Source organism: Triticum urartu, chromosome 7A (assembly GCF_056163025.1).
Source record: "Triticum urartu cultivar PI428250 chromosome 7A, HENAU_Tu73, whole genome shotgun sequence".
Classification (NCBI taxonomy): domain Eukaryota; kingdom Viridiplantae; phylum Streptophyta; class Magnoliopsida; order Poales; family Poaceae; genus Triticum; species Triticum urartu.
In genome coordinates this window covers 21,746,049-21,759,541 of record NC_141879.1, presented here as the reverse complement: position 1 = coordinate 21,759,541, position 13,493 = coordinate 21,746,049, and the positions used below count along the sequence as shown (strand labels likewise).

General features: G+C 48.4%; 1 protein-coding gene and 1 pseudogene across 1 annotated transcript; both read right to left on the bottom strand.

The window, feature by feature from the left end:
- Window positions 1-6,103: 6,103 nt before the first annotated feature.
- On the bottom strand, window positions 6,104-7,930 carry LOC147957093 (uncharacterized; annotated as a pseudogene).
- An 845-nt stretch (window positions 7,931-8,775) lies between these two features.
- LOC147957092 (uncharacterized) lies at window positions 8,776-13,241 on the bottom strand. The gene is made up of 4 exons (XM_087531577.1): window positions 12,077-13,241; window positions 11,544-11,599; window positions 11,397-11,471; window positions 8,776-10,773 (listed from the first exon to the last, which is right to left on the bottom strand). Exons 1-4 carry the CDS (start codon window positions 13,239-13,241, stop codon window positions 8,776-8,778), a joined length of 3,294 nt encoding a protein of 1,097 aa, XP_087387703.1.
- Between the last annotated feature and the right edge of the window lie 252 nt (window positions 13,242-13,493).

Here is a 13,493-nt window from a genome sequence, read left to right as displayed (position 1 = left end):
GTATTATATATGTCTGTGTATATATACATGGCTATCGACCAGGTGCATACTCCATCCTTCACTAGAGTCAGCGCTGAGGTTGAGCGCCATGACTAAAATCTTCTTGACCCACTATATATTAACAACGACGACGTGGGAATCAACAAAAAAATGAGAGTCTAACTTGAGAATGAGAGGAAGAGAATGAAACACTTCGAGCCATCTGGAGACAGCGTAATCATATGTTAGTCTCCCAAGCACACCCCCATTCTCTACTCTCCATAAGCTCAACCATTTCATGGGCACACAGCCGGAAGTAACTTACCTTCAGAAAATACCGTACCACCAAGAACATTGTACCTTGAAGTTCATGGTGTAACTTGAAGATGTGTGGCAGACCATCCTGCCCGTCCAATTTCCTTGTCACCTTGATAATCTAGAGAAGCAAATAGTGGGACCAAATAACACATGCAGATGGCTGCTCGTGGAGAGTGGGATATGGGATGTCGTGCTCGTGCTAAGCCTCTCATCCCGTTGGTGGTTAAGCCGCATCTGGTCACTGTGCGCACCTGAAGTCAGGTCCTAGTTGTGCTCTACAAATAAATTGCTTGCACCCAGCAAAGGCAAGGGGTTGTCAATCTCGTTCTTGGTAGTTATAAGATTAAAAGCAAGTAGTGATATGGCAATGTGGAAAAAAAGTAAACAAGCAAAAAGAGCAATTGTGGGTGTTTTTTATGATGGAAAATATATCCGCGGACCATAGGTTCACTGCTGGCATCTCCTTGATATGGCAATGTAGTGGCATGCTTGCGCTGCTACAGATAAAAATGGTGGAGAAGTCTCCGATGACCCATGGTTCCGCACTAGGCGAGGCTGGAGCGGGTGCTAGTGGGTGCTCCACTTGGTCGTGCGGCCCAGCGTGGCCGCGACTGGCAATGGTCTTGTATCCTAGGCTTCCCTAGGTGGCGTATCTAAAGATGGTGGCCTCTTCATGCACTCCTCGTCCTGCCCCGCCGTCTATCGACCCCGACGGCCTTTGGTTTGCCGGATCTAGTGGCTGGTTGGGGAAGTTGGGGACGGGGATCCTGGATCACAAGAAACCCTTTGCCAGTGGCAACGATCACGATGCCGATGGCGTTGCGCATCGTTCTCCCTCTATTAGGATAAATTGAGGTCAATCCCACCCCCTCCCTCGCGCACGCCTACGTATCATGGAAGAATGCTCAAAATCGGTTGGATTGGGTGGCGGTAATTGTTCGGCATTCTTTTTATTCTAGAAGCTGTCACATTGGGATAGTGGGGCTGAGGTCGGGTCATCAACGTTGTGATGGGCAGCAGCTGGCGGTTGCTCTGCTCCGTTTCATTAATGGTTATTCCGTTAGGCAGCTACTAGTGTGTGCTATGGGTAGAGGTTTTCTTTGTGAGGTGAGGTCACCGTGCTTGCCGCCCGCTCCACGGCAACCTATTGGTCTTCTTCATTAATGCTCGGGTGGTGAGCTGCCCAATCTGCCGATGGTAGGTACTCTCCAGTCATGGGTAAGAGGGCAAGGTCCTTCTTCGGAAGCACAACGGATGTCGTGAGAACAGTGTTTGACCTCATGATAACTGGCGAAGGATGGTCTTACTCCGGCGGTGGGCTTGTCCCATTAATTTGTCATAACGATGGCAAGATATAAGATTCGCCAAGGTCCTCAATGCTCAAGCATGTTCTTGGTGGATTTCAAGCACGTCAGCTATTCTTGAACATCTTCTATGTTTTTGTTATTGACTTTGTTTGCCTTCGTTGTAAGGCTCGGTGTTTTCGTGTTTATCTATAAAGCATGGTAAAACCTTTTTTCGTAATTTGGAAAAAAGTGTTTACTTTTTGGTAGAAAACAATTACTATGTGCTAATTCAATAGTTCTTTTGCGAACTAGTGGCACCAAGCAATACGGTTCCAAGCATAGCTTGCTCTTAGTGGACAGTGGGTTGTTGAACTAGATGACACACAGCGCGTTGCTACGGGGATTGATTGTAATCTATTTTGATGAAATTTATATGAAATTTAAAATAGATACAGTAGATTGTATTTGATTGTCATACAATTGTATACATACATGCATATATATATATATATATATATATATATATATATATATATATATATATATAATATGTATAATATAAGTAGTTTTTTCATGCTTGTTGAGAGAAATATAATTAGCGTGATTGATGTGGTGGCATATGTGGGGTTTGGGATGTGCCATGTTGGCAGAGACTATAAATAACATGTCACATGCATGTTGAGAGAAATAATTAGTGGAATGATGAGATGACACGTGTGGTAGGGTGGCACGTGCGCATGTTGAAAGAATTGAGATTGTGGAGACCAACTATTTAGGTATATAGGATATGATATGCAATACTATCGAGTATCACCGTGTCATACTTTGTGATAAACTAGTAAGTTGCAAGTACGATCACCGTGTTACACATAATAACGTTGGAGCAACCCCAAAGTGTATCTTCCACTATGGAGTCAGTCGATACTTAGCAATAAATCATATGATTCTATCAAAAGATAGAGGTCAATGCAAAACTAAAGCTAAAGATGTGCAAAGGAAGTGAAAATAAACTTTAAGCATAGTTCAACTTGGTCGATTTAATATTTTTGACAAAAAATAATCAAAATAAGTATGGAAAATATGAACTATCAGGGGGTGATGTTTGTATTAGAGAATGCTGTATATTAGCATAAATGATATGATTTTGCATGGCAGGAGACGGGCCTGTGGATTTTTGTTGTCACACACCAAAGTCAATACCAAAACAAGTTCTAACACGATGTAATTGTGAAATGCCATTATTTGTAATTTCAAATGTCTATCTAATAAGTACACCAACATGTAAATTTCAACGTATTAAATATGGAAAAACATGATGAAGATAATACATAAAAATCTAGCCGTGCAAATGCGCGGATCACCCTGCTAGTTAATTATAAAGATCTGTGATGCAAAAATATAACATGAACTTGATTCCAAGATAAATGTTTCCCGAGACCACACATCCTTTAGGGCCAACCATTTATATAAGACCACCACACCAAACTCTTCTGTCTGTAATGTAATATGATCCGGCTGCTAAAGTGCACACCTCGATTGATCTCATTGATTGGTATATATACAGGGTTACAAAACTTGTATCGCAAATTCATCAAGTCGGTTTTAACCTTATATATGGTAACCAACTATACAGGATCAATTACAACAACGTGGTCGATCCGGTTGGGGATACGTAGAATCATCTAACACGCCCCCGCAGTCTGAACATGGAGACATGCCGTCGCCGATGTGAAGACTGGATCGAAACTCGAGGAACAATGGTGTCGGCAATCCTTTAGTAAATATGCCCGCAAACTGTGATGATGATGGAACATGTAGTACACGCAGGGCTCCAATAGCAACTTTCTCGCGAACAAAATGTATATCCAGCTCAATGTATTTAGTACGGCGATGTTGCACTGGGTTTGCGGACATGTATACTGCAGATATGTTGTCACAGTAGACGACGGTGGCACTGTCAAGCGGGCAATTTAGCTCAAGTAACAAATGACGCAGCCAACAAGTCTCGGCTACGGCTGTAGCAACTGCTCGATATTCAGCTTCGGCACTGCTGCGAGAAACTGTCGGCTGTCGGCGAGAAGACCATGAGACTAGATTGTCTCCCAAAAATACACAGAAACCAGACGTAGAGCGGCGAGTATCCGAGCATCCAGCCCAATCAGCATCCAAATAGGCAACAAGAGTGTGTGAAGAGGAGGAATGAAGAATGAGACCAAGATCAAGTGTTCCTTTAAGATAACGAAGAATACGTTTGATTAGGAGAAGATGTGGTTCTCGAGGATCATGCATGTGAAGACATACTTGATGGACGGCATATGAAATTTCTGGTCGGGTAAGAGTGATATACTGGAGTGCCCCAGCAAGACTACGATACTGAGAAGGATCAGAGACCGGTGCACTGGCAGAAGCAGAAAGTTTGGATTTGGTGTCTATAGGTGTTGGAGAAGGATTACAGTCAATCATGCCAGCACGACGGAGAACATCGATGATGTACTGACGTTGAGATAAATGAATAGTGGAGGGAGTGCGGGTGACGGAGATGCCAAGAAAATGATGAAGAGGACCAAGATCTTTCATGGAGAATTCACCGCTAAGTTGAACAATTATTTGATGAAGAGTGGTTTGAGAAGAAGCAGTAAGAATAATATCATCTACATAAAGGAGAAGATAGGCAGTGGTCGTGCCATGATGTAAGACAAAAAGAGATGCATCGGACTTAGATTCAATAAATCCAATGGAACGAGCATAGGTGGCAAAGCGTTGGAACCATGCGCGGGGAGCCTGTTTGAGACCATAGAGAGACTTTTGAAGACGACATACATGTGTAGGAAAGCAAGCATCGATAAATCCAGATGGTTGCTGACTATAGACTTCTTCATTGAGATTTCCATGCAAGAAAGCATTTTTTACATCTAGTTGATGAATTGGCCAAGATTTAGAAAGCGCGAGAGAAAGAACAACACGTATGGTGGCAGGTTTGATAACAGGGCTGAAGGTTTCGTCGTAGTCAATGCCGGGTTGTTGTGTAAATCCGCGCACTACCCAACGAGCCTTATGACGAGCAAGAGATCCATCGGAGTTATATTTGTGGCGAAATATCCATTTGCCACTAACAATGTTAGCACCCAAAGGGGGAGGAACAAGAGTCCAAGTGCCATTTGTCATGAGAGCATCATATTCGTCTTGCATGGCTTGACGCCATGAAGGATCACAAAGAGCAACAAGATAATTATGTGGAAGAGGGGAGCCAACCATGACGGAAAGATTAAGACGATCGATGGGACCGGGTAGCTTACCGGTTGTGCGACGAGTGCGATGTATAGGAGGTGGTGGTGGCGGGGTAAGGATAGGAGAAGGGGTTGGTGAGTTGTTGGGAGTGTGTAATACGGAGGCGGTAGGAGAAATAGGAGAGGATGGTTCGGGTGGGGGCGCTGCCGCGGCAGGAATAGTGGAGGTGTTCTTTGCCACGGCAGATGGGTCGGCTGCTGCTGTAGGGAATGGAGGAGTTTTGGTTGTCGTGGTATGAATTGGGTCAATGATTAGAGGATCGAATATGTCATGGTGAGGTGGGTTGGGAGGGCTAGGTGTTGGAGCATATGGGAAGGTGTTCTCATCAAATGTAACGTGACGGGAGATGATGATTCGCCGGCTTTCAAGATCAAGACATCGGTAACCGCGATGCCGAGAAGGATAGCCGAGAAATAAGCAACGAGTGGCACGAGGAGCTAATTTATGTGGTGTGGTGGATGAGGTGTTGGGATAACAAAGGCATCCGAACACACGGAGATCATGATACCGAGGATGATGACCGTGGAGGAGAAAGAAGGGTGTACTAAGGTTAGATGAATTGGTTGGTCTAATGTTAATGAGATAGGTGGCAGTGTGTAGAGCTTCAGCCCAAAAAGAAGAAGGAAGAGAGGCTTGAAATAGTAAGGTACGAACAACATCATTGGTTGTACGAATAGCTCGCTCGGCCTTGCCGTTTTGTTGAGATGTGTAGGGGCAGGAAAAACGGAATAGAATGCCATGGCTACCGCAGAAAACATCTAATTTAGTATTGTCAAATTCTCTGCCATTATCACATTGGATGGATTGAATAGTGAGATTAAATTGTGTAGAGGCATAAGCATGAAAGGCGACAAATGTGTTATAAACATCGGATTTTTTTTCGAAGAGGAAAGCTCCAAAAATATTGAGTGAAATCATCGACAATTATTAAGTAATAGCAATAGCCAGATGAGCTGGGTACAGGGAATGTCCAAAGATCACAATGTAGACGCTCAAACGGACGAATAGTATAGGACTGTGATGGAAAAAACGGTGACCTAACATGTTTTCCTAATTGACAAGCATGACATAAAGTAGAGCCGGCTTTATTGTAGGGGATGTGCTGAAGTTGATGAAGACGCGACATGGTGTGGGAGCCGGGGTGACCTAGGCGATGATGCCAAATATCCGAAGGAGATGTGGTGACATGGGCTTCATGGCTGGCTTGGCAGACTGGATAGAGGGGACCGGAGCTATTGCATCGAAGAATCACGATCCCGGTGAGAAGATCCTTCACAGAGAAACCATAAGGGTCAAATTCGACGGAACAAGAGTTGTCTGTGGTGAATTGACGAACAGAGACAAGATTTTTGATAATTTGTGGAACGATGAGAATTTTGCGTAAATAAAGAGGAATAGATGTGCTAGTTAGAGAGTAGGAACCAATATGTGTAATGGGTAGAGTAGCACCGTTACCAACAGTGACAGATTGAGAAGCAGATGGTATTAGAGAGTCGAAGTTACCATGATCGGATGCCATGTGGGAGGATGCACCAGAGTCCATATACCACTCATGTGTGCCGGGAATCTGCATGTTGTTGAGAGCCGCTAGAAGTGCAGGGTCGACCGCCGAGCTTGATGAAGGTGACTGCAACATGCTGGAGTTGTTGTTGGCATGGTCGTACGCAGTGTAAGCTTGAGGAGCAGTGTTGGGGCGAGGACCAAGTAGACCTGGAGCAGGAGCCTGCCACGGACGTGACTGCCAGGAAGAGGAGGGCTGCTGCCATGGAGCCTGTGTGTGTGTTGTTGCTGAAGATATGCCCTCGTCGGAGCACCCGTCCATGGGTTGAACTGCCACGGATTGTCGCGGCCGCGGCCACGTCCACTGCATCCGCCACGTCCACGGCCACTGCCGCGGTTGAAGGTGGAGCCCGTTCCGTGCCCTCCAGAGCCGACGCCCCCGGAGCTGATAGGGAGAGGAGCTCGTTCACCGCCAGCGCTCGGGTTGATGTTGTTCCGGCTAGCCCAAAGGGCAGTGGATGCCGCGTTCTTGGCATCAGTTTTCTTCTGGCTCTCTTCAAGGATCAACGCCGAGCGGGTCTGCAGGAACGAGGGGAAGGGCACCTGGAACGGAAGAAACGAGCGGAGGTGGGCGAAACTGTCGTTGAGGCCACGAAGGAGGGTGAGGACGAGTGTTTCGTCACTGATCGTCTGGCCAACATCCACGAGAGAATCAGCAAGGGACTTGAGCTTTGTGCAGTAGTCACCGACGGTCATATCGCCTTGCGGGGTGTTCCTGAACTCCGCTTCCAGCTGGATTGCCCGGTGCTTTTTATTGTCGCGGAAGAGATTCTCGATGGCGTCCCAGATCGTGCGCGCGGTGGAGCCGGGGCGCATGACGATGCTGAAGAGGTCGATGGAGATAGAGCCATAGATCCAAGAGAGAACCGTGTAGTCGTCGCGGCCCCAATCCGAAGCCGGCGAAGTGTCAGAGGGAGTAGCGCCGGCATCGCCGATGACATGAGCTGTAAGGCCATAGCGCCCAAGGGCGACGAGGAACAGCTCACGCCAGTTGGTGTAGTTGGAGGCGGTCAGGTCGAGGGTGATGGGTACATGAAGTTTGATGGATGTGGCATAGGTGGAAGGGCTGGGCGTGGAGGCTGCTGGGGAGGTTGCGGGAGCTTTGCCCATCTCGGCGGTGCGACGATCAAGTTCTTCCTGGCGAGTCTGCAGGAGAGACTCGCGTTCCTTCAACTCGGCCTCGAGCTTCTTGAGATCGTCGGCTGTCATGGTGCAGGTAGAAGGCTAGGTTGGGATTCGATTGGAGAGGCTTGTGTGTATTAGGATTTCAAAAGGAGGGAGGATACGGCTGGTGTCTGATACCATGTAATGTAATATGATCGGGCTGCTAAAGTGCATACCTCGATTGATCTTATTGATTGGTATATATACAGGGTTACAAAACTTGTATCGCAAGTTCATCAAGTCGGTTTTAACCTTATATGGTAACCAACTATACAGGATCAATTACAACACGTGGTCGATCCGGTTGGGGATACGTAGAATCATCTAACACTGTCCATGATTCCAATTCAGTTCAACGCACCTTTCTCCCTGACACAGCCGAATGTTAGCAAAGATAGTCCCCAAAAAAGGAGTGACGTTAGGTCAAGAATAGGAGTCATCGGAAAAGTAACACGCAATATAATTGCGTTAAGCATGCCGACCCTGCCACCGGCAGCCCACTCCCAGCTCTCCTTGGAGCCACTGGTCAACATATACATTATGCATGTCTCGGACTGCTTTGTGGTCTTTAGGAACACGCTCATGGACAGAGACTACCTAGAGTGGTCACGCAGATCTTGTTTGGAAGCAGGAGAATTATGAGATGCCGCTGGGCTCTATCACCCTTGTATTCGTGATGCTGGCATCCATTGGCCATCCGTGATGGCTCCAAGGTGATTTCCAGTGGTGTGCTTATTCAAAGTTAATCGCACCAGACTAAAGCTTTTTTAGACCGTCAGGATCCGACAGTCTGATGATCAATGCTTCACAAACCTCATTACTTGGAAGACAGGTATTCGTAGAGATGACAATTATACAAGTCACATTATCCACTAGTGGTATTAGTAAATTTGTTGCATCATCTTCTTGTACATCATCATATTCTTAATCGAAGCAAAACTTACGTATATAATGAGAAGCCACATTGGCCTCTAGTCAACAGCGGTTATAATAGATGGGCTAGTTTGATTTAGGATTGCGTGGGGCAAAGCCTCCACATATCTCGTATATATATAAGACCAACAATACAGAGTTAGATTACAATACGGCAAAGCCTCCACATATCTCGTATATATATAAGACCAACAATACAGAGTTAGATTACAATACGGCAGGTATAAACCGTTTCCAACACACCCCCTCAATCTGAACTACTACTGCATACAAGGTTCAGATTGGACCGAAAACGTTCTAACATCTGTCGTGTGGCCGGTTTAGTAAATACATCAGCCAGTTGGTCATTAGACGAGATAAACCTGACATCTAACACACCAGAAGCAACGCGCTCACGCACAAAGTGAAAATCTATCTCTATGTGCTTGGTTCTTGCATGAAAGACTGGATTTGCTGTCAGGTACGTAGCCCCAAGATTATCACACCATAGAATGGCGGTACGCTGCTTGAAGACCCCAAGCTCCTTGAGTAAGGTCTCCACCCAGATTGCTTCAGCTGCTCCATTAGCTAAAGCTTTATACTCTGCCTCCGTACTCGATCTAGAGACAGTTGGCTGTTTCTTGGAACTCCATGAGACAAGATTTGATCCAACAAACACAGTAAAACCACTAGTAGAACGGCGGTCATCAATGCATCCAGCCCAATCAGCATCTGTGAAAATACTGACACCAGTGGAAGGAGATTTACGAATCCTCAAACCTGTACTCAAAGTCCCTTTGACATAACGCAATATACGCTTGACAGCTTCCCAATGCTCATTAGTCGGCTGTGATAAATACTGGCAAACCTTGTTGACTGCAAAAGACAGGTCAGGACGAGTGAGCGTTAAATACTGCAGTCCTCCAACAATACTGCGATATCGAGTGACATCCTCAACACCCAAAGGAGTGCCAACCTCACGAGCCAGATGCTCAGTGGCAGATAATGGTGTAGAGGTAGGCCTGCAATTCTCCATACTCACACGATGAAGAAGATCAAGTGCATACTTGCGTTGAGTTAGCGTCATGCCCTTTGAATTGTAGGATACTTCAAGCCCCAAAAAATACTGGAGAGGACCAAGATCCTTGATGGGAAAACTGTCGGAGAGAGATCTCACCAAACGCTCAACTGCAGCCGGAGTGGAGCCAGCAATAACAATATCATCAACATACACAAGCATGTATATCTGGACGCCATGCGCAACAAAGATGAAGAGAGATGCATCTGCCTTGGATGGAACAAAACCAAGCTGAAGAAGTCGAGCACTGAGACGAGCATACCAAGCACGTGGCGACTGTTTGAGACCATAAAGAGCCCGTTGCAACTTGCACACGTGCGAAGGAAATCGAGTATCTTCAAAACCTGGTGGTTGCTGCATATACACAGTCTCGGAAAGAAAGGCATGAAGAAATGCATTACTGACATCAACTTGCCTCAAACTCCATCCTCGTGAAACAGCAAGCGAAAGAACCAGACGAATAGTAGTCGGTTTGACAACGGGACTGAAGGTATCACCATAGTCAAGACCTTGCTGTTGAGTAAAACCACGAGCAACGAGGCGAGCCTTATGCTTGTCAACAGACCCATCAGCGTGTTGCTTCGTCTTGAACACCCATTTACTGCCAACAATGTTAACGCCAGGTGGTCGAGGAACCAAAACCCATGTGCCATTTCGATGAAGCGCTGCAAACTCAGCAGCCATAGCATCACGCCACGCCGGCTCACGGAGGGCATCATGATGTGACACCGGTGTCGCAAAGAAAGCACGACGAAGAGGATTATACCGCACCGTCCCATCAGTAAATTCCTTCTCACGACGAGTAGCATCACGGGTACGAGTCACCATTGGGTGAGTGGGCTCGACGGCCGGAGACATAGGCGAGGATGGAGACGGTGCCGAACTTGGCGACGATGGCACAAGAGCCGGCCAAGATGGCTCATGGGCCTGCTCATGGGCCGACGAGGCACACGGGGAGCCAGGCGACACTCCAGGCGCTGGCGAGGCCGAGGCGCGGGCGGGCGAGGCCAAGTCACGGGCGAGCGAGGCCGACTCGTGGGCGGGCGAGGCCAAGGTGCTGGCGGGCGAGGCCGACTCGCGGGCAGAGCCAGCCGCACGTGCGAGCGGGACCCCTGCCTGGGAAGCCTGGCCGCCATGCACGTCGTTCTGCATGGCCACGGGTACGTCGAGCATGGCCAGTCGCGGAGCCTGCACAGAAGAAACGCTGGCTAGGCCAGATGGATTAGTAGCCAAGTAGGTTAAGTCATAATTACGCACATGAGCACTCGTAGCCAGTTCTGTGGATGGAAAAGAAATAGCCTCGTCAAGTGTAGACGCATCAACAGTGACACCGGGAGTAGCAAACGGAAAGACAGATTCGTCAAAGATAACGTCACGCGAGATGTATATACGACCCGTAGACCGATCAAGACACTTGTACCCCTTATGCATAGGACTATATCCCAGAAAAACACACATCTTGGACCGAAACTCGAGTTTGTGGGAGTTATACTTCCGCAAACTAGGCCAACAAGCACACCCGAAGGTACGAAGAAAAGTATAGTTGGGTGGAATTTTCAGAAGACGATGAATAGGAGTATCTTGACCAAGCACGGGGGTGGGCATGCGGTTAATGAGGTAACACGCAGTCAGAAAAGCTTCATCCCAATAACGTAAAGGGAGAGACGAGTGAGCCAACAAGGCAAGACCAGTTTCAACCAAGTGTCGGTGTTTGCGCTCGGCAATGCCGTTCTGTTGGGAGGTGTGAGGGCAAGAGACTCGGTGAGAGATGCCCGTACGAAGAAAATAACGGTGCAACTTATGGTATTCACCCCCCAGTCAAATTGGACAGCTTTAAGCTTAGCATCCAAAAGGCGCTCAACATGTGCTTGAAAAGCATAGAACACCTGTTCAACATCAGACTTATGTTTTAGTAGATAGATCCAGCAAAAACGGGAGTAGTCATCAATAAAACTCACATAATACTTGTACCCCCCAGAGGAAGCACGAGCAGGGCCCCAAACATCAGTATGAACTAATTCAAGAGGCATAGTAGACACCCGAGCAGAAGCAGTATAAGAGAGTTGACGACTTTTACCACATTGACAAGCATCACAAACTAAAGCAGAAGTATCTAAGGTTGAACACTCGAGATCATTATTCCTAACAATGGAACTGACGACAGTTTTGGATGGATGACCGAGACGCTGATGCCACTGAGATGAGGAGACACAGACGCTGGACGACGCTTGACGCTCGGACAGATGCGAGGCTCGTCCGAGTGGAAGAGGGTAGAGCCCTCCTTTGCTTCTACCTCGAAGAAGAATTCTCCTGGTGGCTTTGTCCTTAACAAGGAAAAAATATTTATGAAATTCAATGAAGATACGATTATCCGACACAAGACGATAGACTGATAGAAGATGTTGGCTAATATTTGGAACATGTAAAATATTGTTCAGTCGTAGAGAAGAACCGGCTAAGGTCGAGTGCCCAATATGCGAAATAGACAAACCTGAGCCGTTGGCCACCTGAACCTGATCATGGCTGCCGTAGCGTTCGCGGAACTGAAGACGCTCCAGGTCACTAGTCAGGTGATCCGTGGTGCCGGAGTCCAGAACCCAGTGGGTGGAGTTGTTGGAAGAGGTCGATGCATTATATGCCGAGCGGCCATTGCCGCTGGAGTAGTCTGAATCGAAGCGCTTCTTACAGGTGTCGGCTTCGTGACCCCAATTCTTGCAAATCTGACACCTCGGGCGCCAGCGACGATTGCCGTTGCGACCGTTGCCTCCTCCTCCACCGCCATTGTTACGACGGTTGTCTTGACCGCCGTGCTGGTAGCCCTGCCCCTGTTGCTGCGGGTAGCCTCCAGCGGGGCGGATGTCGGTGGCACGACCAGTGTCGGGTGCTCGAGGACGGTTGACGGGGGCGGGAGCACCGGATCGTGCCACGACGTTGGCCGACGAGGTCCACTCCTCATCGTCGACCTGCTGCGATAGCTGCAGCGCCTCATAGTTGAGAACCATGGAGTAGAAGTCAGTCAGCGCGACCGGAGTGACCACGACGCTGAGCGAAGCCGCGATCGGGTTGAAGGCCTTGCCCAATCCGGTAAGCATGTAGTCGATGATCTCGTCATCAGCGAGGGGGGATCCAGCGGAGGCCATGGCGTCGGCAAGAGCCTTCACCTTGTGCATGTACTCGCTGGCAGTCATGTCGTTCTTCTTCAGCGACTGAATCTGTCGCCGGATGTGCCGAACCCCGGCACGGTTTTGCGCGCTGAACATGGCGTGGATGGAGGTCCACGCGGCAGCAGCGGACTTGCAGCTGATCAGTTGAGACGCAATGTCCTCCGTCATGGAGGAGAGGAGCATCCCGAGGACCTTCTGGTCCTGCGTCCACCACGTTGCATACGCAGGGTTTGCCACAGTGGTGGCGGTATCACCTGCCCCCTGGGAGATGGTTGTGGGCGGAGCAGCGACGGAGCCGTCGAGGTAGCCATGGAGAGAGGCACCGGAGAGATGCGTCACGGTGAGGGTGCGCCATAGCGGGAAGTTGCCGCGATCCAGACGTACGCCAAGGGAAGGCGCGATGGACGGGACTGGCGCCGTTGCGGCCGGAGGCGTCACAACCGGACCGATAATGGCCAGTTGCATCGCGGCGGAAGAGGATCCAGAAGCCATCGAGACCGAGCAGTGACGCGGGACTGAGCGGCGACGCGCGATCGGCCGAACGTGCGACGATGCGTACGAGCGAGAGGCAACGCCCGATCGATTTTAGCAAGCAGCGGCACGAACGAGCGAGCGGCAGCTTCGACGGCACGAACGAGCGAACGGCGGCTTCAACGCGAGCGACAGCGTGATTGGAAAAAAAGGCTTGTTACCAAGTTTGATTTAGGGTTACGTGGGGCAAAGCCTCCACATATCTCGTATATA